Source organism: Cricetulus griseus (genome assembly GCF_003668045.3).
Source record: "Cricetulus griseus strain 17A/GY chromosome 1 unlocalized genomic scaffold, alternate assembly CriGri-PICRH-1.0 chr1_0, whole genome shotgun sequence".
NCBI classification, from domain to species: domain Eukaryota; kingdom Metazoa; phylum Chordata; class Mammalia; order Rodentia; family Cricetidae; genus Cricetulus; species Cricetulus griseus.
In genome coordinates, this window is record NW_023276806.1 from 272,325,274 (window position 1) to 272,344,116 (window position 18,843).

Below are 18,843 nucleotides of genomic sequence, written 5' to 3' on the forward strand. Positions count from 1 at the left end.
ACTGAAAAAAACAAAACAAAACAGCAAAACAAGACTATTGAGAAAACTCAAGATTCACTGAGAGTCATTAACAAAACCCTTATAATGTTTGTGGTCATGATTTTATGACTACATAAATAAGGACTTCACTTTATAGACTTCGGATTCCAGCCACTGCCAGAGTTTGGTATCACCCTCACTTTTCTGTGTGGAGACAACACAGAGTGTCTAAAATAAAATAAAATATAAAAAAACAAACCTCCAAACATTCCTTCTGAATACCATGAAGTCCAGAATATTTATTGTTCATTCCCTACCCCTAATCTTCATCTACCTAGGACCTGTGGACATTTACCACTTCTAACCGAAGTTGGCATTTCCTTAGTATATAGTTGAAGTATTTAGTGCCCTTTCTAGTCAGTTTCAGGACACCTTGACACAATACACCATATCTTTGAGCATACCCTATCCATTTGAGAATCCATAGCCCTTATAGAACAGAAAAATATTGCTTTATTAAATTAGGCCGGCAAGTAATAGTCTACACAATAGACTGTATATTGCTTTAACTTCTGATATTTTTAGTTGCTTTTTGCTAACTTTTGTTTATTGGGACATTCACAGACACACTGACTGTGATATGATTTAATGTCCTGTAGCCCAGGGTGGCCTTGAATTCACAGAGATCTGTATGCCTCTGTCTCCCAGTGTTGGGATTAAAGGTGTGTGCTACCACTGCCTGGCCCCTATGGCTAACTAGTATGGATTGATTTATTGCCATACAGTAAGTATTCAATAAAAATGTATTTAAATAAATGGATAAAAGGGCTATTTAATAAATGCAAGAGTGAAAGAAAGCAAGGGGCAATATAGTTAATTTCCTGTCACTGTGATAAAACACCATGACCAGGAACAACTTATAGAAGAAAGAGTTTATTTTGGCTTAGGGTTCCAGAAGAGTCCATAATGGTAGGGAGGCATGGCAGCAGGCAAGAGGAAGCTGGAGTGGGAAGCTAAGAGAACACATCTCAAAGAAAGGAATTAAAGAAAGAAAGCAGAGATGACCCACTGGAAATGGAGTGAGAAAATAAACTCTGAAAACCAACACCAGTGACATGCTTTCTCTCTCAAACCCCCGAAATGTTTTCTAATTTTCACAAAGAGCACCACCAACAGAAACTAAGTGTTCAAATATTTGAGCTTACGTGAGATATTTCTTATTCAAGCCACCACAAGGGGCAAAGATGGAAGAAAGACAAAGACAGAAAAGAGGGAGGGCAGGGAAGAGCCGGAAGGTCCCCTAAAATGTGTGAAATCAGAAAAACAAGTGTGAGTAAGGCTTCCTTACTTTTCTAACTTAGCATAACGCCACAATATTTAAAGGAGAGCCCGAGGACTCCACAGCCACTGAGGACTACACGAGAGCAGGCATGAGGTCTGCTGAGTGTGCTTATACCAGAGTAACTTCAGCTGCTCTGATTTGTGTGTTTCTTTGGCAGCTAATGTCTATAAAGCCCCTGATTGTTACACAGCAACAGGCCTCTGAAGGAGAAAATAGATCTCTGTGTATTAATTGTCGAGCTCCTATCTCTTTGCGTTTATGTGTCCCACTGGCATTTTGACTAGCAAATTCTTCTGTCAGTTTAACATTCAAATCCTCCACAACCAGGGGCATGTTATACTCTGGACAACACTCGAGGAAATCTTTGAAGCGTCAGAGACAGTGCTTCTTTTCCTTCATGTTGGCTGCTTCAGAGGTGAGCATGCATGACTGCCAGGTGATTTCCTACACCTCCTCTGAGACAGTGAGGCACTTAGATATGCTCTGGGCATGTGCTTGGTTTCAGCTCAATGCAAGTACAGAAATATCATTCCAAACATAAGCCTTGGTGTTTTTTGTTATTATCATCATTATTAGCATTATTGTCTCCATTCACTCTTCTAGAGTCCCCTCTGCAGAGATTACTTTATACTAAGGAAGATTAATGCCCCCAAATTAAGCTTGATCAATATATTTAGTGAGGCATAAACACTATGATCAGTATTTGATTAAAATTCCTATCTTCATTGAGTTTAAACAGTAAATATATTGAAAGGGACTCTTGGCTGTCTACCTAATCACTATGTCTCTCTTCTACTATACTCAAAGAACCTTATTTTTCAAATACTATGATGAATTATGTGCCACAATAAGTTATTGTCTATACAGATTTTTGATAAATAGTCATGTTGAATTTATTTTCAAATTATTAACTTAGTGATGATAGGACATAACAAAAAAATCCCTGACTATTTTAACTTTTATATGTTTTACTAAGCAGACCACTGTGGAGTGGTTAAAATGTATTTTACAGCCATTTTTTAAACTGAGACATTATTTTTGTTAGGGTATATTTTTATGTTTTATGACTTTCATTAAATTTCTGATTTCACTCTGAAATACTGCAATGTAAGACAGTATAAAATCCATTTTAATCACTAAATCTGTAATCATTTTGTGACTTTCCAGAGCTTATTACACCAAGGTACTGATAATGGGGGGTAAATGTTAATAACCTGCACTTTGTCAAGCTCCAAGTTGCATCCTAAAGGATCTTTTTTTTCCACAACCTAACATCGAATCACAGTCAAGAGTCTTGTGGTGGGCTGGGGAGTTGTTCAATGGGGAAAGTACTTGTTGAGGAAACAGGGAAGCCTGAATATTGTTAAATTCCCTCAAATCCATGTTAAACTTGATGTGGTGGTTCCCTCTCTAAACAAGAGGGGAGGCTCAACATCCAAGGTTGCTCTCTGACCGACACAGACTTTTTTTGGCAAGCACATATCCTCATTTACATTACGTTAGAAACCTATAGTTCAGCATAGATGTGCACACACAAACACACATTTTAAAAAACAATTACAGAAAAACAAAAACAAAAACACTCTTGTCAGGTTTCCTAAAATGGTCATCCTTAAAAAGAAACCTAGCACTTACCCTCTGCACTTTGACCAGTTGCTGTTTCTTAGTTAACTGCCATCTATTGCAGCAGAAATGTCTCAGTGAGATCTGAGAGATGCACTGTAGATAATTGATGACTTCCAGGGCAGGGAGAGTCAGTTTCTTTTTACAAATGAGGCCCCTCATAGGTGTAACATGCCCCAATCAAGGCCCCATACTCATGGAGGTATGAGTATCATAAATAAGACCCCAGCATAAATAAGATCCGCAGAGGCAGGTGGATCTCTGTGAGTTCGAGGCCAGCCTGGACTACAGAGTGAGTTCCAGGTCAGGCTCCAAAGCTACACAGAGAAACCCTGTCTCAAAAAAGCCAAAAGTGATATGAAGTTGGTAGAAAAGAATGAGGCAAGGGTAGGATAAGGGAGCAGTCCAGAGGAAGAAAGAGGCTAAATATGATCAAAATATAATGTAGGCATGCAAAAATACTATACTGTTAAAAAGTCAAAATGAACAGCTCTGTGTATCCCACCTGTGATAAAGAGCACTAAGGGACACATTACATATTCATGATCATGTAAATGACCACAGAATATAAGACAAACATAGGTTACCTCAAAGAGCTAGCACATTCCAATTCATTGGGAAAACATACATCAAGTCAGTTCCTGTCAGCTCAGTATCTTTAATTAAAATGTATCCAAGTAGCATCATCATATGATTGCCCAGAAAGTTCCCTGCAGTTCAGTTTTCCCATGTCAAACAAGTACCAAATTTAGAAACGGAACCAACCACTTCACTGTAACATTCACGGATTTCTATTTACAAGTCTGTAAAAAGAAATACCCTTTTACATCACAGACATTATTATATAAGCAGAAATACAATGGGCAGATAATTAAATGTGTACAATGGTATGATGAAAACTATGCAAATGTCAACTTGAGCGAGAGGGAGGGACCAACATGAGAGATGTTAATTTTCTAGATAGCTCTATATGAGACCTTTGTAAGATGTCAGGTAAAGTAATGATGACAAAGGCAAAGGCCTGAAGAGACCCCTTTTGCTGAGTCAAGGCTACAGGGGACTGGGCTACAGAGGACTGTAAGTTGCAACAGGCCAAGCAGGTGAGTGCTCTGGCAAATTGAAGAACTGGCCAATGTGTCTGTCCCCAGGGAACAGGGAACACATTAGGAGAAGTGTTCTTCAACCAATTGTCCAGAAGAGTGCTTCTTGTGTTTCTGTGTTTATACCTGGCCCACAAAGGAGGGGAAATCAGTGCAGCCTAAAGACTCCTGTGGTGTGAAAACACAGAGCTATTTTCTTCTCCTGTGGAAAAAGAAAACCTAAAGCCTATGCATAATGACTCCAAGTCCCCTCCCGTGACTTCTTCAGTGTGTGACCTGAAGCACCATACCACTCCTAGGCATTATGCTGGCATGTTCTAGAATATTTCTTTTTCCCCAACTCTAGCTCTTATTTTATAGAAATTAGAACACAAAATTCTCTATATCCCTCCCATTACTTCTCTAATCTATAGCCTGTTCCCTAAAAAACATCACTTATAAATTGTTTCTCCAGTTTCTTCATTAGGATGCTTTTCTGCTCACGGAGTTACTTTTAAAATGTAACCATGGAGGCAAGCGTCTTATTTGAAATAAGATGAGTACCTCTGGAGGGTTCCTAGGACAAAGCATTAGAAACTTACTTTATTTGATATTAAGCAAAAATTTATTCAAAGAAAGAAAAAAATCCTTGAAAGAGAGTTGGGAAGGTGGCTCAATGAGAGATACCCCTACTGTACAAGCAAGCACAAGGTCCCAGAACCCAGATAAAATGCCAGGCTTTACAGAGCATGTCTATGACCCTATTACTAGTGAAGAAGGGCAGAGAAAGACAGATGTTAGTAGCTTACTGATCAGTCTGTCTGAGTAATCTCCAGGTTAGTGAGAAATCCTACTCAGATAAGTAATAGAGAATAAAGATAACTGAGGCTGACCGTTGGCATCCATATGCACAATGAGAGCATGCACACACACACACACACACACACACACACACACACACACACACACACACACACACCATACAAGAACATACATACATGACCACACACACATGCATAACATACACCAATTATCTGTGAAGGCTCCACAATTAGTCATCTTCTCTGTGTTATTCTTCAATCTATGCTGTCATCTGTCCTGGAGATAACATGTTTCAAAGAAAAGTGCTTGACTCCTCAGATTCAACAAAGTTGAATCACTTCTATGCTGATAGAGAGCTCTGAGTTCTGAATTTGTCAGCATCAATGCCCTTCTGGACCACTCCCATTAGACCAGTGGCTTCCACTGTTTGGGGAGAAATCATTTCCCTGAAAACTTCAAGTTGAACATCTTTCTCCCAGCATGAGTTGCAGTCACCAACTGGTTCTGCTTCTGTGTCCTAGCCAGCATGTTTCTCAGTGGATATTCTTACTCTGGTCACCTCTGTTCCCATAGACAGAGTCACTTCAAAAGATGCACAAGGAAAGCAATTAAATGTACTCGGAGCAGGAGGCCTCTGTTTTGGCTGGCCTATGCCAGCAGGGGCTTCTGGATTTCCTTCTATTACACTCTTTGTTTTTAAAGAGAACAGCAAGAAACCTACTACAAAACTCTTCAGCCAAGGTTTGACTTAAATTTACATATAAATCTAAAGTTACTTTTTTACATGTCTTTTATTGAGTTCCATTGGGAGGTTCCCTGCTAACTGGTTCCTTTATAAAGTGCTCGTAACACTGTAAAGTAATCATGACATCTCCCCAGAGGGCAGTGTTTCAACTGGGAATCCCTGGCCAGATGCCCCTGGAATGAAGAGCAGAGTGACTAAGTGACTTCAGGACATCTGTTGAGTGATGAGAAATGAAAAGGTGCTCCTTCTCAGTGTGCTTAATAAATCCCAAATGGCAATTGAAATGATTCTCTACAGTCAACAAAGGAGCCACAAAGCCTGAGGAAGCTCACTTTTGACAGCAGTTACTCCTATGGAGAAAACGTGTTCCCTGGGGTTGACAGGGAACTAGTGTCATTAGTGCGGGCACCATGGAGAGGAATACAGTGGGTAAAAGAGACATACCACAGGACTCAAGATGTACCTGCAGGCCCAAGAAAGACAGTGTGCATAAAAATTGTAGACCTAACTGGACATGTGTGAAAGAGAATGAGTTATATAATCCAAGGTTATCACATAAGTATATATTTATGTAGTCATCCGAATTTGTGGCACTTTCAGCTTACGTTCACATGTTTCATGAAATCCAATTTGCAATCCCAAGACTCTTTGGAATGTAACTATTTAATATAAATTTTAAAAAAGAAACAGATGACAGAATAAAGGAGATGGATTTTAACATAGGATCAATCGCAAAAGCTGCATTATAAAATATGTGATAATCAAAGAATATGCTAAAGGTCCATTTTACCTGTTGATCAAATGGTTCCGAATGCCCTGGAATGTGAAAACAACATCCTGACTGCACGGTAGGTCTGAGTAACCAAGGAAACCAATTATCAAAGCACCAGGGTAAGAATGTAATGTTTGGAGATAAACAGAAGTAGTTTGTTTGATCTGCAGAGGAAAAGGTGGATAAATTGGAGAATCCAGGAGAATGGAGGGTCTCAGAAAAATGGAGATTAGAAAAATAAACTGGAAAGCTTAGTGATTAGAAAGAAGGGTTAACAGAAATCTCAAGTCTCAAAGAACTTGGAAGAAATTGCAATTTTAATATTACAATAATTTAAACATTTGGCTGTGCAGAGCAAAACAGATAAAGGGTGATTGCAGCTTGGAGAGAACAGTCAATATTTGGGTATTTTTATTAATAATTTACATGGAGGAAATAAAGCTCAATATTTCATATTTCTAATTGGTGACAAATTGGTGTGGTAAAGAACCAACTTGGAAAGCCACCAGACAGATTGCATAAGTGGTCATTTAGAAAAGAAAGGAGTCTAGCTGAATTAGCATTTTGGACCAAAAGTAATAGTAAAAGTTGTCCTTAGTCCAAAGGTTCTTGTGTTTGAAATCGGGGAAAATTAGCCAGCAGAAGTAAAACAGCAGTAGAAATTGCCCATAAGAATAACTCCACTTTATTTGACACAGGAAGGGATTTAATTAGAATACATTTGTGACAGTTTCAAAAATCAGGCTGAGAAAGCCATGAAGACAAGTCAGTAAGGAGCAACTCTTCATGTCCTCTGCATCAGCTGCTGCCTCCAGGTTTCTACACCATCTCAGTGCCTGTCCTGACTTCCCTCAATGATGGAATTGTAAGCTGAAATAATCCCCCCCCACACACACACACACAAGGAAGGAAGGAAGGAAGGAAGGAAGGAAGGAAGGAAGGAAGGAAGAAAAAGTGAAGGAAAGGAAGAGTTAGTTGAAAATTAAATGAGAAATGGCAAAGAACACAAGGCACCAGACTACTCCTAGGATAAAAAGTTAACAGAAATAGAAATATTCACCTTGAAAAAAGAAATGACTATAGAGAAAATTACTTCCTCCTAAGCTATTCATATTTACAACAAAATATTCTCTTGTCCCACAAAGACCTCTTCATGGGATGAATCTGGATAAATAACAGCAAGGTTATTTGATTTGCTATATGTAAGCAATCTTGAAAATAAGAAAAAATTAAATACTGGAACATCTACTAAAAGAGGTTATAAGGTTTGTTATTTTTTTCATCTCTAGACAGATTTCAAGAAAATGTGGATGGTCTGTCATGGAGTTCACATGTGAGGAACTATTTTATCTTACCAAACATGAAACATGCCCATAGAGATGGTTAATTTGTTGAGTTTGATCATAATGACACCATTTTGTGAAGTTTGTATGTCGTTATACATTTAGCTTTTGTGTCCTGGGCCCACATATCCTTCATGCTTCACCCAATTGCAAAGAGGCAAGGTAGGAAAAAAAAAAAAAGCTTCCTCAAGGGCACTGTCATGCTTGGTAAAATTTCTTTGAACATGCAGTATTACAACATCACACTTTCAATCACACAACCAAATCTTTGTAGGCTGCCCACTGCTACAGGTGTTCCTCAACTTACAATGGAGTCCCAATAAAGACATCATCAAGCTGAAGATCCTGTGACATTAAAAACTGTGTGTGACTCACTTAAGCTACCGAACCTCAAAGATTAGACACACTTCGAGCCTGAGCTTCTCACCAGCGCCAAGAGTGACAACTGTCAGTGTGACTTTCCAACACTTCATGAAAACATCTTACTGCACACATAGCTAGGCCAGGAAAAGGTCACATTTCAAAATCAGAATTCTTTCTCCTGAAACATTGCAAAGGCACAAATTCCTAGACTAACCATGGTAACTAGGAACTCTCTGTATACGTCTGGGGCTCTTTCTTTGATACTCATCATTGGGTTTATTTTCAGGTTTTCCAAAGCCCCAAGTTCTGGATCCTATACCTTTAATCTTTCTGTTACAATCCTTCCATTTGTTCTTCTAGGCTTCACAATGCCTTCTGGCTTTGCACAAGGTTTGCAAAAATTCCAATTTTTATGTACTGCTCAGTGCAGACTATGATGTCACATCCAATGTGTTATTAATATATCCTCGTCATATCTACTTCCTTCTAACTAGCAGCTAATTCCCGAAACTTTCACAGTGAACTGTATTCATCGCTACAAACTTTTCTCATAGCTTTCTGCAGGCATCCACCACCCTGCCTAAGGTCCCTTTATTGGATGCCAGGAGCTTTATTGGCTTTGAGCAGGAGGCCAAGGTAAATAGCCCTTAGTGTAGCATTTAATAGAGGACGAATGGTTGGGTAAATCTCAAGATTTTGTTCACCTCAGGTGAAATCATTCTGAGCTGTGTTCCACAGAAAATCAAGAGTTTGGCAGCAGGATCAACACACATAGTGCCTCATAATAAACCTACAACGATTTCCTTAACAACATGGCCTTACTTTCTCAGGTCTCTGGTTTCTGCACTACAGAAAACAGAAACCCATACCTCACTTTCTATGTCGTCCTTATCTTATGACATCTCTCCTACTCTTACATAAGCATTTTTTTAAAGGAACTAACTGTTTCTTTAGAAACACACTTTAACATTTGAGTTAAAACAAACAATTTTAGTCTCTGTATATTCAGTGTATCTGGAACCAATGATGCAGTCACACTCTTGGGAAAGTGATAATTTTTTTTCTCAAGTACAGTATGCCCAGATTGGGAAGTTTAAAGGGCTTGTTGCTCCTAGCAGTTCTAGACATAAGATTTCTTGAAGAATGTTGTGTGAATCTATGGTCTATGATGGGAGGGTTTGCCCCAGAAACACCTTGTTTTAGCAGTGAGAACTATCCTTGCTCCTTTCAGGGAAAGCAAGCATGTTATTCCTGAGTTTTGTTGTTGTTGTTTTGGTCTGGGTTGGTTGTAACTCAAGATGTTAGTCAAATGACACTAGATTTGCCTTTGGAGAAACACTGGAATTTTGAAGTACTGATGGATTTAAGAACTAATACAAGTCCAAAGATAGCAAACATTTGTTGGTATCCTTCTAAACATTCCAGATGGTGAGGAATTCTGAAAAAAAAACAAGAACAGGTGAAATAGGCTTACCCGAATCATCATGACTGAACATCTGATATCATGGATTGTGTCATAGATCTTCTTTGAGATGTCCACAAACTGATTATCATCAAACACAGTCAGTGAGTTCTTGCTTAAGGCATCCAAGGCAATATTCACTTGTGTCACGAACTCTGGGATCACTATGAAAATAAATAAAAAGGAGATTATCCTTTGTATTTCTGGATTCCCCTACTTACTGGGAAGTGCAGAATTGTTCATTTTAAATGCATACCTCTTTGCTACATTTTTAATATTTTAAATACAGAGAATCAAACATAAATTCAGAGGTATTTCCACATCTGGAAAGGAAAAGCAATCAAAGACAATGAAAAGTACAGTTTGGGAAATATAAAATATTCTCTTTTTTCTTTATGTTCTGCTTCTTTTGAACAAGCTTGAGAGCATTTCTCATTTCTAAAACTATTGAATATGAAACTCAAGAAATTGAAAAATCGGGTTGATGTGAGAAATAGTTGGGATAATGACTGTAAAGATATTTAAAAAACTAAAATAGCTGGCTGACAGCTTAGCTCAGCAGGCAAAGTTCTTGCTGCCAATCTTGACAAGCTGAATTTGGTAATCTGGGATTCACGTGGTGGAAGGAGACAACCAACTCCTACAGCTTTTCTTCTGAACTCTACCTGTGTGATGAGATGTGTACATGCACTCACGGATAAATCAATGCGATTAAAACCTGAAAAGAGGCAACAAGGCCTCTGAGATGCCAAGCAGCAGAATATCAGATATAGATACTAATTTTATCTTATAAGAACAATAAAAGTTGTTATGAATGTTCTTTGGATAAGATGCTCTCCATAATTAATAAAACACCTTGACAGCATCTTACGCACAGTAGCTCAGAAACAGCAGAACACTGACTACTTACAAGGAAGAATCTTTTTAGATAATTCTATGGGTGACTCTTGTTGTTTTTAAATTAAGAAGTTAGAATAAGTACACAATAAAAAATCCTCTCTAACTTTAAATATAAATGAAATGGACGCAGAGAAATGTCTCAGTTAGGAGCAAGTGTGTTCTTCTGTAGACCTGATTCTCACACCCACATCAGGCAGTTCAAAAGCAGGTGTAACTCTACCTCCTGGAGGGCTTAACACCTCCAGCCTCTGCTAGGCTTTTTGGTGGCAGTGTCTTGAGGTGACCCAAAGCATGGGGAACGTGGGAGAGAACAAGCCAGATGCACTCTTGAAGTAACCCGTTAGCAGCCAAATAAATCAATGAAAATATTAATGGGCAAATCTGTTTATGAGGACAGTATAGATCTCCTGACTGTTCCATTGGGATCCAATTTTTAATATCTCATAATGAGGATTACATTTAAACAAAGTTTTGGAAGGGACTAGTCACAATCAAACCATAGCAACATTCTACCTTCTGCCCTGTCACTCACTGAAAGCAAACAGGTAAAGGAATAATAAGCCAAGCGTTTTCTCTGACCTGCTACAACTCTTCATCATCTCTATCCAAATAGCAAGTGCAATGTACTTTATCATTTAATGATAAATGATAATCTAAATAATAATAGTGATATCCTTAATAAATAATAATGATATCCTAAATAAATAATAACGATATCCTAAATCCATTGCCAAATTGTACCCCTACTGCCTCTAGCCTTCACCATCTCCTACTTGAGCCCACTGTATGGTCCTACTCCTGTTTACATCATGCTCCTTTCTTAGGCTAATCAATCTTATTAATGAGGATTTGCCACAAAATCAGCAAATTATTTGATGAATGCCTCATACCCTTACTGTTATTTTAAGTGTCCAATGATTTCTTGAAACATTTTCTGTTTGTATACTAGCTGCCTACCCTGGCATGTAGTAGATTAATATTTAGTGAGTTGAGTGGCTGAAAAGATGGATGAATAAAATCTATGAAAGCCAAGTAAAAGTATGGGGACAATTCTGATTCTGACTGTTTAGCCTTCGTCTCAATGTGATTTAGGGTTTGTTCATTTCAGAGGTACATCAAAACATATTTATGCAGGCTTCTAGAAGCATTTGGATGTATTGAATCAGTGAATATTTGCTTATCTACTTATCTATTTATTAATTTTGCTGCATGGAGAGAAGTAGGAATTCTTAATAAAAATAAATTCAGCTATTCCACATCTCCTTTAAGTTCTAGTTGTGAACACAAACCACTCACCCAAGTCGCTCCCATAAACGAAGAAAGTGAACAGCTTCTAGTTCCATTAGCATCCTCTCTTTACCCTAAACACATACTGCAGCATGCACTGTGCTCTCAAAAGCTGTTGCAGCCTGAAGAAAAGTTCCCAATGCTCCTCACTCAAAACTATTTACCAACATTCATGCAGCACATTAAGTCTTGATTGACACTTTCAATCTGTTAGCATCACTATAGCAGCAAAGCTGTCCCCATCATCCCTCTTCCAGTTCTGGAAGTACAGGTGGGAGTGACAACTTTTCCTCTAGTGCGTAATGTGTTGTTTCTCTTTCATTACCTTAAACCTCATCTGTGTCTGTGCTTTACTTAGACCAGTCATGTAGTTGCTTAGATCCAACTAGGAATTATTGTTCTTGGTATTTCCAAGATAATACAAAGTAATTATATTATAATTAAGTAACTGCTAAAAGAAGATTTAGGAATATGGCAAGTCTGTCTTGAATTAATAATTTACCTGGGATTTAAAAAAATGTAGGTCTGGCAAGATAGATCAGTGGGAAAGGGTGATTACTGCCAAGCTGGGAGATCTGAGTTGGACCCCTGGGACACATCTAGTGGAGGCTGAGAATTGACATCCACTAGTTGTCTTCTGACCTTCACACACATCACACATCACACACACACACACACACACACACACACACACACACACACACCAAAAAGAATATACTGGTACGTACTTCTCAATCCTTCATCAAAAAGAGGTCCATGTTAAAAAAAAAATTATTCTCATCAATTGAAATGCTGTGGAAGATAAACTTCTGAGCTTTGAGGTGTAGATTTATGAAAGAAATGTAGACTTGGGGACAACATCTTGCTTGCTTCAAACAAAGGATCTTGTCTACTTCATTCATTACATTCTGAACCCGTTCTGAGTGCTTTTGGAACTCTGTGCTTTCTCTCTCCACTTGGTTCAGAATAGATAGAATGACTGATAATCTTCATTGGGCTTGCATTTTTATTTAAAGATTCATTTTAGTGTGTGTGTGTGCAGGTACCACAAGAGGACCAAAGAGAGTGTCGGAACCCCTGAGGCTAGAATTACAGTTGCTTATGAGTCATTGGATATGGGTGCTGGAAAGCACACTGGTCCTCTGAAAGAGCAGCAGGTGCTCTTAATTGTTGAGTCATTTCTCCAGCCCTATTCTTTTGGGCTCTTAAACATAATAAAGAAAAAAGTCTTGGGAGGGGAGGAAAAGAGGGAGGGAGGGAGAACAGGCACCTGTGTGGAGACCAGAGACAGCCAGGGGTCCTGGTCCTCACCTTGCACCTTTTCTCTCTTGTCACTTTCTGCTTAGTGCTCTGAAGCCCTTGAACTTCCAGGGATTTTCCCTTCTCTGCCTTCCCTTTAGCCCCAACAATCACAGGACCTCTGGCTACTGTGCTGTGCCTTTCTTGGGTTCTAACTGTCTCTCAGCCCTCACCAAGTTCTTACTTAGCCCTGTGAGGAACATGTCACATGCATGTCTAATGCAATCCTCACAGAAGTTTCCAAGTTGTGAAATATAATTTAACCGATGAGGAAACTGAGGTCATACAGCCAATCAGTGAAGGGCAGGTAAGTGAGACTCTGCAGCCTGCTCTCTGAACCCTAAATCTTCACTGTCTCCTTTTAATAAGTAAAGTCCTTGAGACTTCTAAACTGCAGTGCTCCTGGGAAAATTAATGTTAATTTCCTGACAATGAGATTAACAGGCCTATGGAGCCAAAGTCTACTAAGCCTGGAGCCTTTCTCCAGTAGTAACTCACGAATATTTTATCCCTCTTAATCCTTGCTAAATTTATTATGCACATTTGAAAGTAGCTGAGGGTACATAATTACTAATTAAATAGGTCAGAAAAGGATCCAGACTCATTATAAGTGATGCTTAGAAGTGACGTCACCAATGCACAATGTCAATCACTGATAAACTCAGATTAAAAAGTTTATGATTATACTACTATCTTTGAAGATTACTAATGTACAGAGAAGTCTGCCTTTAAAAGGTCACTCAGAGCTAGGGTGCTGTTGTATCGTCCTCTGTCTCACAGCTGGGGGAGTGATTTATGACAGAAAGTACAACTCATCACAGAGTGGCTTCAATAACTACTTCATTCTCTTCATTTCCTCTTTATTTAGCACTAATATTATCGTTCATATTTGTTTAATATTTATGGATCAAATATATTTCAAATACCAAATAGAGAATTGTTTGGAACCTCCAAAAATCCAACTCCATGCCTGGGGGAAGACCTTGCCTCTTTTCAGAGATTGTGTTGTGGAATTCTGACTGACTATGACCACTTAGGACAGACCACACAGTTAATAAGAAAATATTTTCTATCCTTCTTACAAATTCTGCTTCTACCATGTACAAAAACTAAGAAATCAAAGAAACTACTTCTAGACATAGATTTTAAGTTTTTTCTTTTGTAAACTCTCTCTCTCTCTCTCTCTCTCTCTCTCTCTCTCTCTCTCTCTCTCTCTCTTTGTGTGTGTGTGTGTGTGTATGTGTGTGTGTGTGTGTGTGTGTGTGTGTGTGTGTGTGTGTTTACATAAGTACCAGCACAATGGCAATGGATGCCATTGGATCTCCTGGAATCGAGAGTCATAGGCAGTTGTAAGTTGTTTGATGTGGATGCTAGGACCACATTCTGGCCCTCTGCAAGAGCAGTATGCATTTTTTAAGCCATCTCACTAGCCCAAGACATGGCTTACTGAAGTTGATAATCATGCCCTTAGCCTCTCACAGATATCTTTTTATTTATAAATCTCTGATTACTTAATAGGTTGAGTATCTATATTTGAATGCCTCTAGTGATAGAAACTGATTCATTCCCTAAGATTTTACTTTGAAATTTTTCACGTGTAAGCCACTGTGTTAATATTAATAAATATTTAAATTGTTTTAGTGTATCTCAATGTGTCTGAATGGGAAGAAATGCTCTATTTCAAATTTTCTTTACATCATTTTTTTTATTTAAATAGATGTCACTATTTAAATGATTTGAAAATTCACATATTTAGAAGATAAATAAATGGCTGAGCAATTTAGAGCATGAAATATTCTTGACAAAGACCTAAGTTCAGTTCCCGGCATCCATGTTGGGCAGCTCACAACCTTACATAACTCCAGCCTCAGGGGATCCGATGTCCACTTCTGGTCTCCATTACTTGCACTTATATGCTCATGTGCACACACATATATGTACATAATTAAAATAAAATAACTGTATAAAAAAGATGGACATATTTAGAGTGGGACTTGTGCCAAGGAATACTTAATGATTTTTCTCCATAATATAACACTTGGTTTTGGGTTAATACGTTGACTACATTTTTCTGAATTAAAATTTTCTGATATTTATTAATGTTTCTAAATATTAAAAATTGCAATTATTAATATCAGATCATTACTATAAAATACTCGGAGTACATACATTTAACCTTTTATGGGATATGATAATGAGTCTTTAACATGATCCCTAATGTTGCTCTTGTTACCCAAATTTCCAAGTTTTCTATCGCTGTGTTATACCATCTACATGCTCAGTAAACAGAGCAGAAGTGATGTATGTGACCTAGTTTATTAACCAGGTTAAAAAGATGCTATAGTTCCCATCTTGGTCACTCTTTCCTTCATACTGTCTGCTCTAGAGACTTCATTTCTACATTATAAACAGCCAGCGGAGATGCTGAAGTCACCAGTCCAGGCATTCCAGGAAACAGCTTGCAAGGATGGAAGGACTGAGTTAGGAGAGTGGGTGCCACCCTTTAGTAGCCTAGGATGATAGCTTTGGTAAATGTTAAGAGCAAGCCTAAGCCAAGCCTCCCTTGGATTTCTGATGTCCAGAAAATACCCAAAATAGTCTTTGCTGTTTTAAAAGTGTGAAACTATTTTTGTCACAGTGACTACAATGCAAAGAAACATTTTCCTTATGGGGGGGGGGTAATGGATTAGTTGGTCTGTTCATCTAACAAAGAAAATCATATTATATGCACTCTTGAGTCTTGTTTCATTAAACTTAAATATATGTGATTTGCCTCTCATTATACATAGTGTGTTTTCATCCTTACTGCTGTATACTGCTGTATACATTGATACTATTATTTATCAATTTAGTACAGCTATCAACACATTTATACAGGTACTAGGGAGAAAGTTTCATCACTAAAGTACTTGCTATGCATACATGAGAACTGGAGTTCAATCCCAGCACACAGATGAAAATATGAACTGAGCATGCTGTGACCTCTGAGGTGGGGAGGCAGAGAATGCCTCAGGCTTGCTGGCTAGTCAGCCTAGCTTATCCATGTAGCCGCAGGCCACAATGAATAAACAAGGTGGATGCCTCATTATAAATAATACCTGAGGTTTATCTCTGGCTTCCACACACATGTACACATATTTCTGGCTCCCTCTCCATTCACACCCACACAACTAAATAAATAATAAATAAACAAAAGCATATATGTTGGCAAATATAGTATATATTTTTGAAGAACTTATCTATGTGTTGACTTCCTTGGCCACAGTCTATACATGAGCATTTTAGATGTGCCATGCCCTCAAGACTTGATGTATCTATCTTCTAGCAGTCTCTCTGTTGATGGGACATCACTTGAGTCTATAGTACTTGATAGAATTTTACTTGTGAAGATTAGGGATTACTTTGGTCTTCTATATATTATTTGTCCTTAAGTTTAGACTACATTTTTCCCATTAAGACTCATCTAATATGATACGGCTTGTTCAAACTCAATCCTTAATTTCCCCAGTGTCTCTCATCAAAAAAAATATAGACAGTAGAGAAAGGAAGGAAGGAAGGAAGGAAGGAAGGAAGGAAGGAAGGAAGGAAGGAAGGAGAAAGAAGGGAGGGAGAAAGAGAAGGGTAGGAAAGAAAGAGAACAGAAGGAAGGAAAGAAGGAAGAAGGGAGGGGAGGAGGGGTAGAGGGAAGTGAAGGAGGAAAAGAAAGAGAGAGAGAAAGAAAGATAGGAAGAAAGAAGGAGAGAGAGAAAGAAAGAAAAGAAAGAAAGAAAGAAAGAAAGAAAGAAAGAAAGAAAGAAAGAAAGAAAGGACGAAAGAGAAAGGTGGGGAAAGGATTTCCATGTGTACAGATTTTGCAACTCACCGGGACAAAGAGTCACCTACTGGAAGCAGGAAAAGTAGTCTAAAAGAAAGACATTTTGAGAAACTAAGGGAGATAACATGGGGGAGATCCTAGAATGGAAATTAGAACTTTTTCTAATCTGTACTATTAAAGCAGTCTTTAATATGTTGGTGAGATTCTTTGGAAGAACATACATACAGTCAGTCCCAAGTCTTCAAACTCCTGCTGTCTGTGCCCAGTTGTCTATGGTTGAGAATTAAAATAGAGCTATCTTTCCAACCCTGAGAACATATTGATTTTCTGCTTATCACTCAAACTCATGAATATGTAAATTGATCTACAAAACTCTCCAAGACCAATACCCTGAAACCTGTTAGGCAAGTTTATCCTCTAGACCTGCTAATACTTCAGATATTTTTGAGTTAACATTTTTCTTCATGTCCAGTTAATTCCTGTGTATTATTTCTTACTTGGTATTTGCAAAGAATAAAGTTTAAAATAACACTAATAAAATAGTTTTTGCCTCCAAGTGTACATGTTTTCTTGTGTCCAGCCACTTTAAAGAATTATTTTAACATTGTCTTCAGTAAAATTTTAGAGAGTGGAGTTACGATTTAAACACACATAAGAACTAGGAGTCTATACCGATTACCACAGTGTTGTACTGACTAGATGCAGGACTGTCCACACTGATATATAGTCACAAAACTGCTGAGGGTGAAGAGAAGAGCTAAATCTTTAAGAGAGAAACTATGATGTATAAAACGTTAAAATATGTTGACCTTAGAATTTTCCATGAACAGAGCTGGTCACTGAAAGAGAAAGGATGAAATGATACCTTTGAATTCTAAGAGAAATTTATTTTAAATATGTAGTTCAGTGCTCCATCAATCTCCAAGCCAAGTGAACAGTATTGAATACTTCAAATATCTATAGATGCCCAATATTTTATTTCCATTAACTCTCTATTAAGAAGATACATTGATGGTTTACTGTTATGATAAGAGGTCAATGAAATCATCGGGCTGACAAGACAGTGGAGTTAAAATAATGGGATAACACTAGAGGTGTGTGTTGAAACATTGAGACAATAAATGAACATGGAGCAATTTTGCAACTTAGGGTTCTCACCAAGGAATCAGGGAAACACTGTTATAGAATGAGATAAGACAAGAAAATTCCAATGACTGTGGATTGCAATAGAGCTGCCATCTTGACTCACACATACATATTCTGACATGTGTCACCTCTTGTTTAAGATTGATGAGGAAATAAGACAGTACACCTTGCTCTGCAGGTTTTCACATACACTTTAAAAATAAAGTCTTGCCTAGTTTTAAAAAAAAAAGGAGCAAGGGAACTTGCCACCTCTAAGGGATGAAGAATGAGAAGCAGAGATATGGGACATAAGTTGCCCCAAGAGTAATTTTGCATATTTTAAACTTTAGTGAGTATGTTGATTCCATAATTTAAAAAGATAAAACTGAAGTAAGTATATTAGATGGCCTAAAACCAAACTCAAATAGCAGTGCATGAAGAACTGGCCATACTTCGAACAGTCTGCACAATCGCATTATTCACATTTGGGTATGAAGCCACTGGTCCCATTGAGCTTGCAATTAGGAGCAAGGAGAGATGAACATAGCTGGTAAGATTGTTTTACCTATTTTGTTCAGTCCAGGACCTCGACAATGGAATGGCACTGCCAATCCTGGGAGAAGACCTTCCCAACTCGGGCAAAACTTTTTGTAAAAACCTCAAAGACATGCCTGGAGTTTGTTCTAGATGTTTATAGATCAAGTCAAGTTGATAGTCAAGGTTACTCATAACAAGCATTTAACATGACAGTACTGCGGTGAAACTGGACACCTGCTCTTAGTTATTTGCAGTATTTGCAGTATTCTCTGCTTTTTGGCAATGTAAATTCTCATATATATATATATATATGAACAAAATAAGGAATTTTTTATACTTTCTGTTTTGAAA

At 38.0% G+C, this 18,843-nt stretch overlaps 1 protein-coding gene across 1 annotated transcript in view; it reads right to left on the minus strand.

Moving 5' to 3' along the window:
* Window positions 1-18,843, minus strand: part of Ctnna3 (catenin alpha 3) — a 1,328,241-nt gene that overhangs the window by 242,957 nt on the left and 1,066,441 nt on the right. The window contains exon 12 of the mRNA XM_035451658.1: window positions 9,543-9,694. Within this exon, the coding sequence (XP_035307549.1) occupies window positions 9,543-9,694 (152 nt within the window). The remainder of the gene's footprint in view (window positions 1-9,542; window positions 9,695-18,843) is intronic.